Source organism: Pieris rapae, chromosome 6 (assembly GCF_905147795.1).
Source record: "Pieris rapae chromosome 6, ilPieRapa1.1, whole genome shotgun sequence".
Classification (NCBI taxonomy): domain Eukaryota; kingdom Metazoa; phylum Arthropoda; class Insecta; order Lepidoptera; family Pieridae; genus Pieris; species Pieris rapae.
The window spans coordinates 3822321-3845972 of NC_059514.1; the positions used below are offsets into that span (position 1 = coordinate 3822321).

General features: G+C 32.2%; 2 protein-coding genes across 2 annotated transcripts; one reads left to right on the forward strand and one right to left on the reverse strand.

Annotated features, from left to right (window-relative positions):
• Nucleotides 1–11734: 11734 nt before the first annotated feature.
• Nucleotides 11735–15152, forward strand: LOC110995711 (transient receptor potential channel pyrexia-like). Its single transcript, XM_022263000.2, has one exon. It carries the CDS (start codon nucleotides 11785–11787, stop codon nucleotides 14722–14724), a length of 2940 nt encoding a protein of 979 aa, XP_022118692.2. The 5' UTR covers nucleotides 11735–11784; the 3' UTR covers nucleotides 14725–15152.
• A 6097-nt stretch (nucleotides 15153–21249) lies between these two features.
• On the reverse strand, nucleotides 21250–23157 carry LOC110995701 (trypsin, alkaline B-like). The gene is made up of 4 exons (XM_022262989.2): nucleotides 23079–23157; nucleotides 22819–22996; nucleotides 21998–22256; nucleotides 21250–21592 (listed from the first exon to the last, which is right to left on the reverse strand). The coding sequence occupies exons 1-4, from the start codon at nucleotides 23119–23121 to the stop codon at nucleotides 21281–21283; spliced, it is 792 nt and encodes a 263-aa protein (XP_022118681.1). The 5' UTR covers nucleotides 23122–23157; the 3' UTR covers nucleotides 21250–21280.
• Nucleotides 23158–23652: the final 495 nt, after the last annotated feature.

Sequence of the window (23652 nt, forward strand, 5' to 3'; positions counted from 1 at the left end):
ACGTTGTAGCGAGACGAATCAAACGGTAGCTACTAGCAAGATGTTGTGTATGCAAATTAGATTGATACCAAAAAAGTAAAAGTTCATTTTGAATTTCAAATGCTTGGTCTTATTCTGATAAATGTCTAAATTCATTTACAAACAAGTTAAATCACGTATCAGGTTTGCGCATGCGCATTTTTATTTAAAGTCAAAAACTATCTTACAATTTGAATTTAGATCAAACAATTTGAAATTAGTCAGCTAACTTTTATATAAAAAAGTGCGTGCGGATAGAACAGATGTCGAAAGTGAAACTTCTTTGAAAATAAATTATTACTAAGGTAGAAGCCCCAATAGATGTACCAGTATATGATCACTCCATGTATTTATATATCTATATTCACACTGTTTACTCACTCCTTTACGTGCTAATTATAATATAAATATATTAAAAACTGCGTTTACTGCACTTGTGCAGTTAGGCGAAAGAATTGGCATCTAAAGTTCTTATATGCAACTTCTAAACGAATATATATCAACCAATAGTGTGTATTTTTTCTCGATCTCCTTTACTCTCTCTCACAATCTTTCTCACTGTAGCTCTCTCTCACCTCTCGCTTCATCGAACTTTACGTGATGCGACGTTCGCTCTATCTCACTCTCTCTCTCGATCTTTCTCACTTGCTTGCTTCCTACTCTCGTTCTATGGCTATTTGCTTCATGCTATGTTCGCCATTTCTCACTCTCTCTCAATCGGTCTCAATCGCTCTCTCCCTTTTCTTCGACAAAAACGCTGCACATATCCGTGACGCTAATATTATTATTATTGCGTTTCATCCGTAAAAAAATTACCCCGATTCGCCTAAATTGTTTCACTTCAAAAACTATCGTTATTTACGAATTATAAAGTCTCTTTAAATCTTTAAAATTCTCAATTTAGATATTCTATAAAAAAAATATCTACGATCAGAATAATCTTGCCATACCGGTCGATGGATAGCTATTCATTACCGATACCGGCTTTGTTTTATTATTTTTAGCAGACGGGATGATTTAGAGTTTAGTTTCTATGGCGCGTGGTAATTGTATGAATACTGATGCGAGCATATATAAATGTCTTAGATGTTTTATGGCCTTAGTACTCCTAGATTTTTATTATACCTACTTAAAATAATTATAAGAATAGCGCAAATTTTAACATGGTAAGTATGATAATTCAGTTAGTTCATACTTTATAAAAAATAAAGATTAAGTTACATAGAAAAAAAATATTACACATTTATATTTGATATTACTAATGGATTCATAAAAGGCTAGCAAAGCACTTTCAAGCCAACTGGCAATGTGTCTATTGGCTTAACTTAAGACAATCTACGGCTTGATCTTTCTAAATAAATATAAAACTAACCATAGACGATGAAGATGATAAAACAACAAAAATATGTGTTTTATATTGATAATAATCGGCAATATCTATCACTACGAAAAACAAAATAGAAGCTCCAATAGAGTCTCCAGATTACATATAATAACGATAATAATTTATTTAGTGAAAAGTTTGATTGATTAGATTATGGCAGTTACAATAATAATAATTACACAGATTTATTAGTGATTTTTATCACCAGAATACAAAATATTAAATTGTGTATGTTATGTTTTTAAAATAGATCTAAATGACAGTCACCGCGGAATTCAAGGTTGTAGTCTAGTCGACCTAGAACTTATTCTCAATTATGTAACTGCAATATAAATTCCACTTAATATTTAGCACTATTTAATAGGTAGTTTGAACTCTGGCTGGGCACTGATGGATTTTCAATGTGCAACTGCGAGAACTGAGAAGGTAGAGCATCTACTTACCTAGAGAAAAAAAAATAATTAAACGGATGCACCAATCTTTACGTAAACGAGAACGTAAATAATTTAACTTTAGAAAATACTTGTAACATGTTACTTTTACTCATTATTACTTCAAACGCTGTCGTAAAAGCCCTTAAATGTATTTATATAGGAAACTTTATAAGAAAATCAAAATCTTCATCGAAGTTTGCATACTTTGTAGTGAGGACTGTATTACAGGAGCCTGCGAGTTTTCAGTGTCAAAACAACATAAAATAATAAACGTTTCAATTTGTACAGTAAGAAATAATTAAGTCATGAAATTTGGTAATTTGCTAGATTTTTATGTAATCTTTCTGAATATAGATTTTTTTTGCCACTTTCTGATTTTTGCCGATCACGCCATTTTGGGAAAATGGCGCCTTAAAGCAGTTTTTGGCAAACTGCTTTCCAATTCACTTTAAACTCAGATTCTAGATCTAAATTAATTTTATTAATTACATATATAATCTGTTAAATTAAATACTAGATGTTGAACTAGGGACTGACCATTAGCGACTTTGAGTAAACTTTGCGACCCAACAATGTATAGTCAATACTTTGATTTCGAATTAAAGTTAACATGCCGGCAATTGTCGCTAGCTTAATTTAGTTAATGTTTCTTTCGTAAAATGAGTCGTAAATAAGATATTGCTAAAAAATCCGCTTCGAGTGACGTTAATCCAATATGAAGGCTTGAGCGGCAAAAGTACCTACGAAGTGGCAATGATGTGAAGGCAGGGAAGTGTCGTACGAAGTATCGCGCTTACACATTGATCCTGCCCACTTCCCTGCTCACTACGGCTGAATGTAAATGCGGCAAAGTAATATTCAAAATCCCGGAAAACTTCGCAGGTAACCATTAATTTTCTAAACCTATTACTTAAAACACCTCTTTCCAGTTTGTTGGTTAATACTCAAGTAAAACGATGAGTGGTTCATAATAAATGTGTCCTAATCCGGTTTAATTTTACTTAACTGATGACACAGGGTATAATTATAATTGTATGTGTTTTTCCACATAGCTGAGATTGTCGTCGTGTTGACTATAACTCCATCATGAAGTCCGCAGGAATATTGTACTTGTGATTTATTGCTATACTTAGAAATGGTACAAAACATGAGCGATCAATAAAGATCTTACAGAGCGTCGTCTGCCTTAAAAATATTACATTATTTACGACAGCGTAATATACAATTACTGGATTCACTATAATTTACTTCTTTTACTACTTTCACTTCACTGATTTCTAACTTTGAAGAGATTCCTACGAACATATCGCTCCAAAGTTGACGAAGACAGCCCGTGCATTTTTAAATCGGATCTACTAGCCTTTACCGCCCTGGCTCTCCTGGATATTTTTGGTCACGACTAGTACTGGATAATGCCCAGCGAAATATAGACCTCGATGATGAATAACGGCGAATTGTATTTAATATAATTAAATAAATGCTAATTTTTGTTTGTTTATTTGTATCCTTGTACCACAAAACAGCTGTTATCACAGCACAAACATTTCGTTAGTTTTGTCTAGTACATCGCAGTTAAAGAACAGTCCAACAAAGGGCAAAGGCACCAATATAAACATATACTTAATGCTGGATCGACCCATATCTGTGCAACATATAAATACAGTATTTAATGAAATCGTTTTTATTATCAGGTAAACGTAATTTTAACGTGAACCCATTTTAATATCATGTCATGATGTATTTTTTATTTTATTGTTGTATATGTCACGTGATTTATTATACATTTTATCTTCTTATGAATAAGATGGTTAAACTTTTTTCAAAAGATTTATAATTTTGATTTTCTACATTAAAACTATACCGATTATATAGAATTAACCGATTGAGCATGTCAATCGAAGGCAGGATTTAGTTTCTGTTAATTCGCTTTCCGCTTATAACTTAACCGAACATTGTCAACAGCGCATCATTCGTACAGTAGTTAGAGCCGAGATGAAATGTTAACGGGTTCTGCATATTGTGTAATGTCGCGGAATCCCAGTGATGCTATGTTAAATATATTTGTTTCGGTCATTCGGTTATATTTAGACGCAAATACTCTACGGGGGTTAGTTAAAAGAATATTGAAGTGATCTCATTTTTTAATTAATTATTACCAAGACTAGTATACCCATGGGTGGTACGTTTATTTGAGGAGAATACTTTTGAGACTACTTTTATTCTATGATATTATTTCATTTCGCCAGGCTAGGTTATTCTTTATACAAACTCACCTCCGTTTAGTGATACCATGGGCACTCATACTGCCAGGCGGCTCACAAATGCATTGCCGTCCCTTTAGGAATTGGTACGCTCTTGTCTTGAAGGAACTAAGTCGAATTGGTTTGGAAATTCAGCGGGCTTCAAAAAGTAGAAATGATTGTTTATTTATGAACTCTATATAATTTTGAATTGACTCGTTAGCTAAAAGGTATTTTTGACTCACTTCAAAAAACTGCACATGACAAATACCTACATGTTAACAGCACACATTAATACTGATGATAAATATTGTTAATGTGTGTTAACAAAGAATAGAATTTTCATATGATATATATACATGATGCTTTACGGCTTTACTGCTTACCATTCTCAGTCATTACCATTGTGACATACTTATTGTATACAAACCAGACAATACCATCAAAACTAGGACACTCAGCTACTATTTTTCAGAATGAAATGCCTTCGAAAATAGATAGTAAAAATCTCTTATAAAGGTACACATTGTGGGCATTTTACGTAAATTATAAAGGCACTTCCGCATTGAGCCGGCGCAGGCGCGCCCTTTCTGCGCAAATGGCTTGTGACGTGAAACGTACTATTCAGCTGTATAGGGTTACCACGCCAAATAGTTTAATTCTATTTTATTTACTAATAGGACCTGGATGACCGAGCTTAGCTCGGTATTTTTTTTATAAATCGTGTTTTTTTGGAAATTTTATTTAAGTACGATTTTATTACATCCTAATAAAATTATGAAATATGAATATAATTATCGAATAAAGATAATTATATGCGTTTAATTATAACTACTTTTTGCAATGATTTATTTAATTTATTAAACCGGTTGTCTTTTTGGGACTAAGACATGCCGGTTTCCTCACAATAGTTTCTTCATCCTTTTTAATGAGCGAGTATTAACAAATTGAGACAAGATGACACAGTTTGGTTATAGTATGAATTATATCGTCATCAAAATAATAAGATGTATAATTTCGATTTGGTATGCGTTGTACTCGTGAGAGGGTGCTACTTGTGTCACTGGTCGGACTTAGATCGGTATGTATTATTTTCTGCCTTAGTTCACCTTGATAGTAGTATGTTTGCATGTTGTTTCCACAATTAAGTAAGTTCATGCTCGCAGATAGAGCTGAAACGTTTTCTTTATTTATAAATTCAATATTATTTTGTCTTTGATAGTTTATATGAACCTGTATTTAACTTAATAAACATATCTACGCTTTAGAAGGATAATGACACGACATTAGAAAACTCATATATTCAATTTAAATATGTCTTAAATTATGAATCATCAAAACTTTTATCTGATCTTTAATTTATAACATTAGTATTTAAGCATCTTTTAAAATTGCTTATTTTAAAGGTCCTTGACGAGTAGCAACCCTACGTAAGACCTTAGGCACGTTACTAACTACATGCCTAGTCATGGCCTACGAGTGATTTATAATATGAACAGCCTAAGGTGCGGATTTCATTCGGCACTCAGTTAATGATGCTTCGCATTTGTCAATTAAAATTATCTATTGTTAATATAATTGCATATTCGAAGGTTTTTAATATCAATGGGTACATACACAATAAATAACCGTGATAGATAAAGTTTTAAATTCAATTATTCGAGTAATTTTCAACTATAATTAGTTTAGATGAGATACACGTTTTTGTTATAGAATTGTAGATTCAGACATGAATTCATGTTAGAACTTTCTTAGTAATTCTTGAATTGATAAAAAAGAAAAATGTACTCTATTTTCTTTGGACAAACGACGTTCTTTTGTTATCCTTGGTTGTTGCTATTGATTCATGATGTTCAATATCACTTACATTTTCTTAGTATTATTTCTTCTTATAAATTAGTTATTTACCCATTGCACTGGACTCTGTGGAACAAACCAACGCTTGCATGGTATGGAAGTAATATCATGTCATGGATTAAGAACCTACTTTCTGATTTCGCTTGATAGGTGTAAAAAGTTAATCGGAATATATCACGGAAATAAAATAGTGAGGATTACATTAAATGCGACTATTTTTGGCTTCATAATAGGATTGTACTGATTGCGTATTGCGTACGTACAGTCATCATAAAAACTTCATTAGACGATGCACATCAAATTTACAACCCAGTTGACACCGTTCACAGCTCATAGCTCATATATTTTGGGCCTGACCCAGGAAAGTTGTACATCGTCTACATCACTTATTAAGCCTGCCAATGCTTAATATAAAGAAAGCGGATTAAGCCGAAACGGAAGCCTCTCTGCCTTACCTTATACGATTTAATATGCATTAACTAAAGTCATAATAGGAATTTATGGTCAGGTACATACTTCACGACTGCTTACTGTAGGTATTTGACTAAATCCCTGTTTTTGCTATCGGTACCTGAGTAATGCGATCTTTCAGTATTGTATACAGAAGCCATATTCATTATCCGCCAATTCTTTTTACAATTTCACGTTGTATTGAGACATTCGAGTACAGTACCGTATTTACTATCTACGCAGTTTAGTTGGTACTTGCAAAATCAATTCCCTATAGTAAAAAAACTTAGGTATGTTGGTTATTTAATTATTAGCCTGATAAAAAATGATTAGCGACGCCCCAGATAAAAACATGACTTATTATTTCAAACAATTTAAGGGTTTACATTACCTTTTTACAAATAATACTTTATTAAACAATTTATTAAAATTAATAAGTAGCACATTGCGTCTGTTAGTTATTTACAATAGTGGTTAAGTCTTAGGTATAATGAAAGAAATCTTATAAAAAGTTAATAAATAAGACTTTAAAAAAATATAGCGCCTTGCATTTTTTTTGTAGCAATTGCATTATTCTTCTTGCATGTAATAAATGAAACTAAATATATATCTTGCATCAATAGTTTTTTATCAAATCAAATTTCAGTATGGAAGATATTTAGGCTGATAATTGATTTGAACGCTAGATTGACACGCATTTAACAAAGAATATCCCAAATTTTGGGCACATACTTACATTTATTTAGACTTTAAATTGTAATAGTTCGGCAGAGAAGATGTAAAAAAATTATCTTCCGGATAAAAATAAATTACTATATATGGATTCGACTTATATAAACAAATAATTCAAAAGCTTATAAGTCGCAATATCAGTAATTTGACTATTTAAATTGAAAATTTCCTTTCTAATTTGCATAAGTTATGATTATGAATGCGCGGGCGCATACGTACAAAAGTGCGTTATAAATACTGTACCAGGCACGTGCCAGTTATAAAGGCGGTTTATTGACTACCGATACTTTGCTTAAGGCTGGGCATATAATCCTATATAATAAATGCGAAAAATACTATTTAATTCCGGATTATTTTAAAACTCTAAAGGTAAGGTTCAATAGGTATCTTATTTGATAAGGTTTAACTTGTTTAAAAAATCAAATTACACACATGATAATTCTATTTAAAAATATGATTTGAAAGATATTTATGATAGAATATAAGGTTCAACAAAATCACCAACGGCATACTAACAAGAATCTACAATAATTTATAATATAATATAATGTCTAAACTAATATAAATAGTCAATAATGAAAGATTTATTTTTATTTTAAAGGGATCTTAATTCTTAAGGAATAAAAAGTCATACAACCATTCTAATAATCTATTTTTAAGTATGCATTCTCTTCGATCTTTAAAATATGACTTACATAATTACACAGTTTGTTTGTTTTACATGGCTTTTATTAAAAAAAATTGACAAAATGTAAAAAGACCTTTACAAGCCATTTTATCTATAATATTATGAGTACAATACTTTCTTTATCTGAAGACATTCGTGTCAAATAAAATTAACATGGGAATCGATTGAGGCATTTTACGCGATATTGCATTTGCAATATTTGCAAAATATCTATGCATACCTTTTCAATAATTATAGAATTAATGTTGTTACAGATTAATATTTAAAATAGGGTAGATCTAATAAGAATGAATAAGCATTGGTAATGTTTTTGAAGTTATACTTCTTCAGGCGCGTTATAAAAAATTGATGAGAGTGTAATTTTAGGATGCGCGCGCACCGTGACACAGTAGTATTTACTAATAAAATCTTTTTGATTAATTGTCCTTAATCACTGCATTTTAGTTACTTTTATTTTCGATAAGCCAAAGAAGTATAACTTCTAACGAGTGTATTTAAGTACATACACTCTTTTTCTTAATAGACGGCACCAAGTAATGCAAACTAAGATGAATTATTTTTAGTCCAGTCAGGTATTGTGAGATGTGATGACCGCTTGATGATGCTTTTATGAATTTTCCACCTTCAAGTGCCTAGTGTGCCCATACCTCATACTAGAGTTTAAATTTATTTCCGAACAACGTATGTACGTCCTTGATTGGAAACCGATTTACAGTCGATTGTTCTTTTTACCAACACCGACGTACATAAAATGCTGTTTATTATTTGCATACAGGTCAATGTACCTAAGCGGCAGTTTCCTTTTATGTAGCTTTTCAATAAGAATTTTTTATCTTAAAAAGGCGTGTCTCGTTTTGTAGTTTATTTCATTTAATAAAGTTTCACTGAAATCCAATATTAACTTTATAGAGGTTTAAATGGTTTATTACTATCTAACGACTTTTATAGATAAATCTGTATTATTAACGACTAATAGGCAAGTTGCATGTTGACCAATTTTGGGAAAAAAAACAACAAAAATTATCACATTCCAGAAATATCCGAGAAAAACTATACACTTGTTTCTTTGCTGTTTGTTGCTTTTGGAAAACAAACCGATAATTGTTTGAGGTGAATACCCACTAGTTTACGTTTGAGAGAATGTGTTTACACTAACTATACTACTTCCTTTCTAAAAATAATATATGTATATTCGTTTTATTGAACCATTGTTTTTTGCGTAATGTTGCCTTAACATAAATACCGAAAGAAACCTATGAATTCCTTGGCTTGCTCGTATCTGCTTATATGTCACTCTTCCCCTATCATGCGTCGCACAGCACTGATGTCTTCTTCAGAAGTCATCATTGAGATTGCGCTCGCTTACCCGTTAAACCAATTTTAAATAGTGACATGAAATGGGGCTTCATTTATAAAACTAATCGCAGCCTATCTTGTTGCCTTGTTGTTGAATAAGCCCACAAAGTCATAAAACATCTTTCAGGCCGCTAGTTAAACGGCGCCGTTTAATTGAAAGGCTAGGCTGATAATTATTGATTTGCACGCTAGATTGACACGCATTTAACAAAGAATATCCCAAATTTTGGGCGCAGCAGCGCTTACATTTACTTAGCATGTATATATTAATTACATTTATAAATCCAATAAATATTTAGTTTATGCTTCATCAGACAGTTTATAATTTGTTAACAGATGTCTAAAGAGGTCGGCTGCATTTCGTCCAAAACTCCATCAAAGACAAGGTCGTGTGCATTGAAGTTATTTCCATCGATCATTGTGGAAAGATCAACAATTAAATTCCTTCACATATATATTTCTTTGAGGTACATTACCATTTTTACTGTATGAAAAATGTCTTCATAGTAATATTTTCACGGTCTACGACAAATTTAAACGATATCGCTACAGTAAAAGACATACGCGGTTTTTATATGAAGTGGGTCTGACGAGACCTCCATATTGTTAATGTAAAAAGCGATAGTTAGAATTGTTGTAGCATTAAATTCTTTACTGAGCTACCGAAGAGTTTTAATTCAAGCGGAACAAGAAACACCAGCCATGAGTAGAAGATTTATGTGTTTGTGTGTTCAACGTTAAACATAAGCTCCCAACAATTAACATGTTAAAAATATCAATAAAATAGCCGAATTAATAATCAAACTAGTTACATTAACAGTCCCTCAAAAATAATTGAAAAATTCCCAGACTAAGGTGCTGAGTGGGAGGTGAATTTTTTTCGCAGGGAACTTTAGGAGGAATATAAATCTTCTTAGCTCTTAATTATGTTGTTTCAAAAAAACTAAGCTCTTATTATAAGATACAGACACACAGATTTTATATTTATTTTATTTATTTATTTATTTACACTTCGTTGCTAGAAAGAAACACAATATATATAAATTACAAGGGATGCAACGGGCGGCCTTATCGCTAACAAGCGATCTCTTCCAGGCAACCCTAGTAAGAAAAGAAAACAATAAATAAAAAATGATGAGTGCAAGAAGTGCATAACCAGAAGTTATATAAAAAATAAAATAAATTTATATTAATCTATAGAACCTTAATCTAGAGAAAAAAAATATTAATAACTAACTAAAACTAAAAAGCTAATCTGACAGATTCAAGAATAGCAAATAGAGAATTACATTTACAAAACGAACAGGAGATACAAGAATTACACAGGTCACGATTGATCAGGATATGATAAGGTTAGGAAATATTTATATAGAAGAGTTTTAAAAGACGATATCCAATCGTCTCCAATCGAATCCAAAAGACTCAGGCAGCTTATTCCACAGCCTAATGGCGGAAATATTTTATTATAATTCTCAGTTATTTTTCATTATCTTTGTTAAAAAAAATTGTTACTGTTAATGTAACTTTAAGAAGAAGGAAGTAACATATAAAAAGACAACTTTGCAATAAATGTATTTTCGAGTAATGTGGCTCATAACGATTCTAATTATCCGTGTAATGGATTTCTGCATCATTTCATATAAAAGCAAGCCAAGCCGTTTGATGCAGTAATACGTTGGCAAAACACCAACTGTCTTATTCATTTATTATTCTTATTACTCGCGATAGTTCAATGCATTCAACTATGTTTCATTGAGTGCTTTTTTATATTCAATGAAAGCAAAGAATGTAAAAATATGGTCATTTGAATGTTTTGTTTTGTATTTGGATAAGAATTAATAAAATATTTATAACACATTTGAAATGAAAAATAATAAAGAATGCACTAAGTAAAAATAGTTTTATCAGTAGTACTGTATTGTTAAAGCTATCTACTACATTAATAATACATGTTTGGTTGGAGTTAATGTTTTAAAGTATTAGTTAGCTTTTGTTGAATTTAATTAAACATGACCGTGTTAATTACAACACTACAAACAAACTGGCAGTCTGACAAAGGGATCATGCTGTAAATATTTGTGTTTGTATATGTAGGTTGATGTACCGTCAAGAAATTATTGCCTATATATATAACTGTTTTAATGGGTTACTTTATTTTTTATAACTATAAGAGATAACAGGAAGATAATAAGACAATTGGTACGCCTGCTGAATTCATTTCGGCAAGTCTGGGAAAAAAAATTGTCGAACCAGCAAAAAGGAGATACTTAAAAAAATGTTTGCTAGTTATATTTTCTAGCGTGGAAAACCCACGTAACGTTTTTTACAATCAATCAAAATGAAACAGATATAAAATTAATGTTTTCAGGTAGAAAACGGCCACGCCATTCTCACATCACCGTGGTGTGGCGTCAGACGTGGCGTCACATGAACATGGTAATTTTTTTAAATTAAATACAAATATGTCTCTCTTTTTTCTTTATTGTCAAAACAACAATATAATCAGTGCCCAAATAGTTAATTTCATAATTGTGCGCAGTAAAAATAGCGTGATAAATCACGTCAGACTAAAGATGTTTGTAGTGATAAGATAAGAGGGAGTCTGTATTTAGTTGCGGTATAGCCATGGACAACTTCGGTTATCGTGAGATGGGGTGGCCGTCACCCCTTCAGACGCCGTCTCAGACGCCGCGATCACGACTAACGAGTAGTTTTAGCTCGCGAACCAGAGATCCAGAAGAATTTCCACTTAGAAGCTCCTTCAGACATGTGCGTAGCATTGACACACTCGAGGCAGCCAACGAACCAGGAAAGGCAAAAGAATACTTATTCGTTGGACCCTCGCCACCTGCTGAAGATGCTCCGAATATGTACCATAGCTTTGATATGCTGGCTCCAGATCCAGAAGCCAGGTTGACAGAGGATGCAGTGCGTCGAGCGTTATGCGAAAAAGCTTTAACTCTGGGAGCAGGGAGATTTTTTGATGACCTCGAGTGTGGATTAATTACAGCAGATAACATTGAAGAACATATTTCATCAGCTCCGGAAATTGTTGTTAATTTAACGTTATTATGGGCCGCATTTTTAACACGCGAAGAGTTATTACCTACTATTATTGAAGCTGGTGGAGATGTTCATTATTCGGATCCAATTGGTTTGACAGCGCTACATATCGCCGCTTTTAGTGGCGCCGGGCGAGCTGTTGCGTATTTACTGTCCATCGGTACCGATATTGATTACGCCCCTAAATACTTTGCACCTCTACATTGTGCTGCATTTGGAAACTCATTGGAAGTAGCAGAATATTTAATCGCGAACGGAGCCTCTTTACATGCTGTAGTTCAACGAGCTGGCTGTGAGGATAACCTGGTCCACTGTGCTGTTCGGAATGATGCTTTAGAGTGTATGGAACTGTTTATAGAGAAAGGAGTCGACCCAGGATATATAACTTCTGGGGGATTAAATGCCTTACATTTAGCTGCTGAATTGGGATCTCAAAGGTGTCTTGCATTCCTTTTGAAAGCAACGAAATTAAGTGTTAATGGTGTCACTAAGCAAAGGGATAAAGAATGTACAGCATTACATCTATCAGCGTCAAGAGGTTACACGGAATGTGTTGAACTTTTACTCTCAGAAGGAGCTAAAGCTAATGCAAAAAATTACAGAGGATTTACTGCTTTACATCTCTCAGCTAGGTGTTCATCCATGGAATGTGTTGAAGTACTTTTAAGAGATGGAAACGCAGATCCAAACGCTGAAGATTACGATAAACGAACTCCATTACACGCAGCTATATCGAAATCGGAACGTTCTTGTGATATAATAGAACTGCTAGTAAGTTGGGGTGCACAAGTAAATATAAAAGATGAATATGGATATTCACCAATACATCTAGCCGCAATCGAGGGATTGACAAGTTGTGTGGAAACATTAATAATATTAGGAGCTGACGTCACATCCAAATCAAAAAAAGGACATACAGCACTTAGTGTTATAGTACGTAAAACACCGAAATCTGTGGCAATTTTAAGACACAATCTTGATAGTGGCATCACCCTTAGTACGTCAACTGAAGCTAATGAAGAAGTTCAGATTGAATTTGATTTTGGGAAGCTCTTAAAATATTCGTATCCCCGTGAAATCACTTATTTAAATAGTTTGATTGATGAAGGACAAAAGGATATATTACAACACCCGTTATGTTTAGCATTTCTATTTATGAAGTGGAAAAAGATAAGAAAATTCTATTTAGCTAGGCTAATATTTAGTTTCCTCTTCGTTGTGTTCCTGTCAATCTACGTGTTGACGGCCGTTGTAAAGACCTGTCATGGTAAATATGCCAAGAAGTACGATGTGCCTAACGAATTATGCCAAAGACAATCCTTACTTGGAGATATTTTAGAAGATAATCCAATAGAATTAGAGAGATGGGTTTTGTTAGCAATAACTATTTTTGAAATAGTCAGGAAGTTAACAGGCATCACCGGCTATTCTAGTATTTATCAATATTTTACAACATTCGAAAATCTATTAGAATGGTTCGTTTTACTTTCCGTATTCTTGCTGTATGATATAGAACATGACTACGGCTGGCAAAATCACGTAGAAGGCTATGCTGTTTTGGGAGCTTGGACAAATTTGATGTTGATGATGGGTCAACTACCTATGTTCGGCGACTATGTAGCTATGTATCAAAAAGTTCTGACAGAGTTCTTAAAGCTATTATTAGCGTACATTTGTCTGTTATTGGGATTTGCTATATGTTTCTTAGTAGTGTTTCCTAACGAAGAAATGTTTTCAAACCCTTTAATGGGTTTTATCAGTACACTATCAATGATGGTTGGTGAACTTAACTTAAACATTTTGATAAACGACCCCTTTTTAGAAGACCCACCCCTTATTTTCGAGCTGTCATCTCAGTTTATTTTTATTCTATTTCTTATGTTTGTGACTATAATACTTATGAATCTATTAGTTGGTATTGCAGTACACGATATTCAAGGATTACGAAAAACAGCAGGGCTCTCAAAACTAGTAAGACAAACTAAACTTATATTATTTGTTGAGATGGGAATGTTTAGTTCATTATTACCCACATGTCTCCATAAATACATATACAGAACAGCATTAGTTTCTCCAGAAGCAGGAAAAGTAATTTTAAGCGTGAAGCCATTAAATCCTCGCGAAAAACGATTGCCGACTGATATCATGATGGCAGCTTACGAACTAGCACAACTAAATAAACTCAAATCGGGACGTTCAGTAAAAGAAGTATTATATAAGAACAAGTATCATTCCAAATATAAGCAAGACGGGCAAACGGACCATCAGTTTAACATAGAAATACGTGGAATGCAAGAGAAAATCGATCAAACTACATTCAATCTGAAGAAAATTGATCAAGAGATGAGACATTTGAATACTCTGTTGATGGAACAGCAGCATTTACTACAGAATTTGTTTAAAATGACGGATAGGTCTTATCTAAATTCCGCACAGTATAATCCAGACTCACCTGTTTTCTTCCAGAACTCTAACGTTTCGGACGTTACATCTACCAAATAAATCGAGTATTGCAGAATAGAAGTTGACTAACTTTAATTATTTGTACTTCAGACTTGTGAGACTGAAAGTGTTCATCCACGTAACAATAACACAGTAAAGCAATATAAGATAGTACCAAGCAAAACAAAATATTTTTTGAGTTACTACCAATTCGGAGAGTGGGATACTGAGAAGAGATGGTGAGAAACTCGTAGAAGATAGATGGAAGTCAAATAAAGTAAAATACGGATGTAATTTTCCAAGTACATATAGCGTAAAACCTTCAAAACTGTTTGTTATAATTCTCTTGTTATCAGTATCTAATTCTTGTAAGTAGCGTAATATTTGATAATTTATGTGCATAAGATAATATTCGACAAATGATAAGACTTGTATGCATGTTTTAGCAGGGTATCTTGATGATAATTTAAAGAAAATTATTTTTTTACAAAAACCTGTTTTATTTATGTTATATTCAAATATCATATCTATGCAGACGTCTTAAAATATATGACAACAAACGAACATACGCCAACGTTGTATCCACGAGCTGCATTTATTGCCTATACCTGTCAGGTAAGTAGCAACGAAGCCAATCATATAAAAATAATAATAATACATTGGCAATAGTTTTAGTAAATAAAGCGAAACTGATATTGTCATTATGTAAGTTACAGCATACTCAGTATCTTATTCAAAAATATTTTTATTAACACAATTCTGTTTTATATCAACGAAACGGAATATTTCTAAGTTTATACTATACTCTTTCAGTAATTGAAGATCCTATATAGGAAAGAAGTATAGACTCATAAACTATACTTTTTTTTACATGCTAATCAGTCACGGGTCTTCACAGCGTAAACACAATTTTCCAGATACAGGCGCACCTAGACTATTTTTTTATAAATAATCAGGTAAATTTATATTTCTGGCGAAAATCATAAATATTACATAATATTTATACCGCCAAGTAAGGTGCTATAGAAAACACTATTGTTTTGAAAAAACGAATACGTAATCACAAAAAATAATTGTTGCAATAAATACTTTAAATATATAAATTTCGAATTCGTGAATATGTTTGTAAGCTGTGAGCCTCACACGTGTGAGGATGTAAAATCTTTGTTTGCATTGAGATATGGTGATATTTTTGTATGGTTACATATTCTAGTGTCATGATCAAAGCGTGCTAACACTAACTAAAATACAAAACAACTATTTGTATAATTTGATACGAATGATGCTTTTATCGTCATAATGGGTTGCTAAATGGCCTCTCCTACACAAAAATAAATGTATCTACTCTATATTATAATTAGCACAAACTATATATATCGTGTATGAGGCTACACTTTCCCCGGTAGCTTAACCGTTTTAAAGGTCATCCATTTTCAATAAACGCTATTTCATATGTATCTTATGTGAATATTATTTGGTAGGTCATTGACCTTTTAAGTATTGTGATTTATCTATGAGTGGTATTTCAGTGCGATTTAAATTGCATCGTGGCGCCAGCTGCACTTCTGCTGTTATCATCTCCACTCGGTGGAAGCCATCACATAAAATACGAGCATTATGAACCTGTACACATTTGAGATAATTGCTTGAGATTTATATATTTCACATTCACATTCATACAATATTATTATTTGTTTACAATAGCATATTTAATTACATTTATAAAATACGTTAAGTAAAACGACCTAAATGTGATTTAGCAAGGAACCCCTTTTTATAATATGAGCTGAGAACTAATACATGTAATGCTTAACTTTATAATATGTCGAATATAGAACGTAATAGTATCAATATTTTCAAAGATTTATCTGAACCATGTGGCCTAAAGTTCGTCGTTTGGATTGTGCTAAAACTTGGATTTTCTTCTTCCTTTGCGTATTCCTTGCTTATACAAACATACTTTCTTTACTTTACTTTTTTCTTTATTTTACGTAAGAATTTTAAATGTAGCTTCGATATTATTATATTATTCATATTCACTAGTGTCGAGTCGAATTAACAATTAATTCTGAGCGATGTACTAACTTGTGCTTATGCCGTTATGTTCCAAATACTTCAATTTTCCGCTTTTACGATAACTATAAATATATATATTTTACATCATTATTTTTTTCAATCAAGCTTCGCGATTCTTTTGCTCTCATTCTCAGCTAATAATGTATGAAGTTGCGTTATTGTATTAGATTTTAAGCATATGAATATTCAAAGTCAAGATCACTTAGTGGTAGATAAAGGGCCGGGAACATAATCTGGGCCCGTTAGTTAGCCTCGATGTTCAGTGAAATCTTCCTTCTTCGCTACTTACGTACGCTTGATAAGATTTCTTACTAAATTAGGTATAATCTTTGGAACACAACGCTTGGATAGAATAAGATTAAATTATGAACTAAATCAATGCTGAACATTATTTATTGGCGTTAAAAAGAGGTTTAAAGCGAAATATGTTTTTTTTACGCATTTATTGATCCTAATATTTAAGCCTTTGCCTAATAAAATTAAGTACCTGGATGACCGGCTTTGCTCTGTACTTTATTTTTATTTTTTATAAATTGTGTTTGGAAATTTTATTTCAGTACGAATTACGTACTAATAAAATGATGACGTATGAATAATATTTTTCGATCTTACCGACAGAATAAAATGACATTTTTTAGAAATGATTCCTAGCTAGATCGATTTATCGCCCCCTAAAACTACCCGTGTACTAATTCATATTCATGGAAATTGTTGGAGCCGATTCCGAGATTCCAATTATATGTATATACAAGAATTGCTCGTTTAAAGATATAAGATAAGATAAAGTACCTAATGTAAATCGAGACAATGTTTGAAGTTTTATGTTAGAAGTTTGCCGTTGCTTTTATTAAAGACGACTTTGAATTGGGTGAAAGTCACAATTATACGACTGATAAATACAGTAAAATATATTATATTATATGTATGTCATAAGTATGCTTGGTTCACAAAGAACTGAAAACGTTGGTATGCTGTCCATACCACAATATATGAGTATTTTGTTTTAACATCATCGCTAAAATCGAATTGTTACTAACTCGTTACAAACAAGTTAAAACTAAATATGAAATAAAAATAAGTAATATGAATAAATTCATACTCACTATGCGACCCAAAAATTTTCTTAGCTGTTTAATAGATACAACATAAACGATGTAGCTAATAGCGTTTTTTTTAAATTTATTTCACATTGTTTAAAAGGAGTAATATATATATATATATATATATATATATATACATATATATATATATAAACAAATAATAATATTGTATGAATGTGAATGTGAAATATATAAATCTCAAGCAATTATCTCAAATGTGTACAGGTTCATAATGCTCGTATTTTATGTGATGGCTTCCACCGAGTGGAGATGATAACAGCAGAAGTGCAGCTGGCGCCACGATGCAATTTAAATCGCACTGAAATACCACTCATAGATAAATCACAATACTTAAAAGGTCAATGACCTACCAAATAATATTCACATAAGATACATATGAAATAGCGTTTATTGAAAATGGATGACCTTTAAAACGGTTAAGCTACCGGGGAAAGTGTAGCCTCATACACGATATATATAGTTTGTGCTAATTATAATATAGAGTAGATACATTTATTTTTGTGTAGGAGAGGCCATTTAGCAACCCATTATGACGATAAAAGCATCATTCGTATCAAATTATACAAATAGTTGTTTTGTATTTTAGTTAGTGTTAGCACGCTTTGATCATGACACTAGAATATGTAACCATACAAAAATATCACCATATCTCAATGCAAACAAAGATTTTACATCCTCACACGTGTGAGGCTCACAGCTTACAAACATATTCACGAATTCGAAATTTATATATTTAAAGTATTTATTGCAACAATTATTTTTTGTGATTACGTATTCGTTTTTTCAAAACAATAGTGTTTTCTATAGCACCTTACTTGGCGGTATAAATATTATGTAATATTTATGATTTTCGCCAGAAATATAAATTTACCTGATTATTTATAAAAAAATAGTCTAGGTGCGCCTGTATCTGGAAAATTGTGTTTACGCTGTGAAGACAACGCTTGGATAGAATAAGATTAAATTATGAACTAAATCAATGCTGAACATTATTTATTGGCGTTAAAAAGAGGTTTAAAGCGAAATATGTTTTTTTTACGCATTTATTGATCCTAATATTTAAGCCTTTGCCTAATAAAATTAAGTACCTGGATGACCGGCTTTGCTCTGTACTTTATTTTTATTTTTTATAAATTGTGTTTGGAAATTTTATTTCAGTACGAATTACGTACTAATAAAATGATGACGTATGAATAATATTTTTCGATCTTACCGACAGAATAAAATGATATTTTTTAGAAATGATTCCTAGCTAGATCGATTTATCGCCCCCTAAAACTACCCGTGTACTAATTCATATTCATGGAAATTGTTGGAGCCGATTCCGAGATTCCAATTATATGTATATACAAGAATTGCTCGTTTAAAGATATAAGATAAGATAAAGTACCTAATGTAAATCGAGACAATGTTTGAAGTTTTATGTTAGAAGTTTGCCGTTGCTTTTATTAAAGACGACTTTGAATTGGGTGAAAGTCACAATTATACGACTGATAAATACAGTAAAATATATTATATTATATGTATGTCATAAGTATGCTTGGTTCACAAAGAACTGAAAACGTTGGTATGCTGTCCATACCACAATATATGAGTATTTTGTTTTAACATCATCGCTAAAATCGAATTGTTACTAACTCGTTACAAACAAGTTAAAACTAAATATGAAATAAAAATAAGTAATATGAATAAATTCATACTCACTATGCGACCCAAAAATTTTCTTAGCTGTTTAATAGATACAACATAAACGATGTAGCTAATAGCGTTTTTTTTAAATTTATTTCACATTGTTTAAAAGGAGTAATATATATATATATATATATATATTAATTAACGTTTTATTTATACGCAAAAAGCGTAATTTATAACGTTCATTCGAGGCTGACCTGGACTATGATAAAGCACGCGAAACGTAGATAATCCATTATCATGTTATTAATTGGACTTTAGGGACTGCTCTCAATGGATCAAATCGCCTCGTTGTGGGAGAAGAGACTAAAAATGAAAATAACCCGTACACAGTGCATGAATATATTTTAATTTAGGTAACAACTGGAACCAAGAGTATGAAGACAATTTTATCTTAATAGACCGGGTTTTATCAGCTGCTCACTGTCTTTAAAGATGTCATATTAAAATCTGTTTTTTTTTACTATTTATAATATGTTAGACATGTTATATCAACGGGTAACATCAAGGAACGAGTTTTGATTAATTTTAATAAAATAAACAAGCCCGTGGCGCCTTAACTTGACGAAAACTCGTCAGAAGGCTTTTAAATTGTTTGCAAAGTTACAAGAAGTATTATGTATTTGATTACGAGAATTAAATAAGAAAAGTGTGCAAATTACTGAAAACGAAGTATCTAGAACTTAAGATGTGGGCCATCTAGTGACATAGAACTGAACCTGTTAAAGACGTTAGACTTTACACTTAATCGTCATTCATTCTCTTCTTTCTAGATGTCACTGTACTAAATCTTTGAGGCATATTTTATATGTAATTATTTTATATAAATATTCTGCTTTAATCAATAGATTTGCTTATCAATATGCATTATTATAAAACCGGATTAGAATCGAAAAATGTAACAATTATAAATTATCTAACTTGATTAAGGATTGTTTAAGGCAATATGTTATCTCTTATCAGGAGCATAATTAAAACAATAACTTCAGTAGCCGTAAGGCAATAAAGAGCTGTCGGATTACTTTTGCTATACTTGATAACTAAGCGTAATAAATAATTGTGATGTTGAAATTCATACAAAACGCTGCTATAATAAAATAAATAGCCAGTGGTGGCAACATGGCCTTGGTATTTTAGGGAGTTCAAAAGGGCTCTTCCAAACGAAAGATGACGGTAATGCGAGGGCCACAGGGTGTTTATGACCCACATTAGACCCACCGCACGAATAAAATTTGTAGGAATTTTTGGTGATCTAAGATGTGACCTAATAAGTTTATAAAGTCCTTCATATCAGCTCCTTTGAAAATTGCCGTCTGAATGCATTTCTAGTACCAAGTCAAGGATCATTATTTAACATACAGGTTTTTAAAACGAAAAGTACAAATTGGGTGGTATTATAACTGTTTTCTTGAAATTCACTCAATCTATATATTTATGTTATATTAAGGTTGATAGTAATCAACCTTTTAATTTACATTAAGATCAACATGATTATGAGTGGAGCGTGTGTAACAAGAACTAATATAAATTTACTTTTACACAAAAACACTTTAAAATAGGTTTGGTTAGTTACCAAACCTATATATCTATTTTGCTTATATGGCTATTTTGATTTATAAAAATAGCCGTTACGCGGCATTTATTACCCACTAAACAGTTTGAAATATGTTTCATTTCTTAAATAAAACAAATTATATATATTTAATTTAATTTAATTTTTAAATATTTTAGCGAGCGTTTTCCAATACCCAGTTGGTATAAGAAGCAACGTTGGTACTTAGTCCAGGGAAGGTTTCGTTGGCACATCTATGTCCCCAGGATACGACACCAACGATAATATGTCCATTTTGACCCGTCGCGTATAAGGGACCACCAGAGTCTCCCTGGCAAGCATCACGACCTCCAATATCTAGGAGACCAGCGCAAATCATGTTGGGTGTAACGACACCATTTAATTGCTGATAACGAGTGGCACATAGCTGATTGTTTATTGTGTACATCTGCGTATGGAGAAGCACATTGGAAGGTCTTCCACCAAACTGTGAAAAAAATTAAATATTTTTACACTAGAGATATGTTTGTATGTATTCACTTTCAACTGCATATCCCCTGTTTTGCATAGTCCATTAACATCATAATTAGCTTATTTTGAGCATATATATATATATATGTATGTAAGCAAGCTCACAAAGACATTAAGCACGAAGATATTAATTGAATATTAAGCAAGCACGTATATAATATATATATACGTTATATCTATTTTAGAATCATATTGTATATGTCCGGTGGTAATAATTTAATTTGTTGACTAAATTAGACCACCGATTTTCACGTTAAATTTCGTTATTTATAAATGTTAATTTACATTTATAAATTTACAGATTTATATTAGAAATTATAATATAAATTATTATTGGGCCAATATTATTTTAATAACTTACTGTAGTATGTCCCCATCCAGCGTGAATAACAGGATAATTATCTGGGATGGCAAAGCCATGAGCGACAAGAGTACCTCTTTTGACTGACGATGTTTCGACAATAGGAGTAAGTAATTTCACAACATTTATATCAGCATCGTAACGGGAAAAAACTCGGTATTCCGGATGATTGATTTCATAGTCGACGTAGTGGACAACACCACCAGTGTTTCGGGTAGTTGTCCCGGCCCTGATTCGTGTAGTGGCAGGCGAATAATTCCTGAAAGCAGAAAAAATGCTATTACTATCACAAGACAAAACACTCATATAAATATAATATACTAGCAGACTCGGACAAGCGTTGCTGTGGCTGGTATTATAACTGTTTTCTTGAAATTCACTCAATCTATATATTTATGTTATATTAAGGTTGATAGTAATCAACCTTTTAATTTACATTAAGATCAACATGATTATGAGTGGAGCGTGTGTAACATATATATTTCATAGTAGTAAACTAATCAAGGGAAACGGTAGGAGAACTTATGTGAAACGTTGGTACTTTTAACACAGCGCCATCTGTTAGAATTGTATCAAATAATAAACAAATAATTTTGCAATACAATAAACTTGCGACTATAATTAAAGATCTAACCTATCCTATCTCTTAAGTTGGACCAGACTGCTCACGGTGTGCCAATTTAATTTAAAATCGGTAACGTAGTTTAGGAGTCCATCGCGGACAAACATCGTTTTGGTTTAAATTTATTGTATAATTGGTGAAGTGGTGCTTGACAACTTCTAGCTGACTTGGAATTATTTAGGAATGTAAAGTAACTTACCATCCCTCAAAACAATGGGCTGCTGATAAAATCCAGTTCGAGTTCAGGATATTGGCTGCGCAGTTTTGATTCCACCCCGTCCACGTATTAAAAGCTTCCACTTGAACAATGTATGGATAGGTTTCTATTGTTGTTTCCTCCCCACCGACAATTTTCGGTGACTTTACCTTAGCGTATCCTGTTAGTAAACATATTGTTGATCAAAATCATGTCAAAAAAATATTAATTGATATTAATATCTTGAATATGATAGAATTTACCTGCGGATAGCACTATTGTAAAGAAAAATAATGTGGACAGCATTTTGTTAATTTACATTGACGTAAAAAAAAACTAGAAAATTCTCTATATATAGGAGTTACAAAGCGCCGTTATCTTTTATATCTTTCTGATATTAATTCATAAAGTAGATATTAATTTAAACAAAGTTCAAGACTAGTTCCTTTCCGGGATTTTGTCTGTGGTATTTTCTGGTGAAGATAGTGGTTTAAGGTTGAGATTCAGAAAGAGTCTTGGCAACTTGTAAAGTAAATTATGAACCGCCTTCTGCTGCTAAACTGTAAACCACACTGTGTTTCTTTAACATAAAAAGTCTTGGGTCTGAGACACTTCAATTATTTCTGTCCTCAATGAAGCACATTGGGCAATAATGTTATCAGATTTAAAAATCCATAGTTATCAGTTTTCGTCTTGGGTCTTACGGTAAATGGTATTTTGTCAGCGCCATGTTTTGTTAAGTTGATTGGCGTGTACAATTTGAATCGCTCTTTATTGAATACGGTCAAGTGGAAAGAGGCTAATTTAGCCTTGGCTTCCACATTATCGCGAACTAAA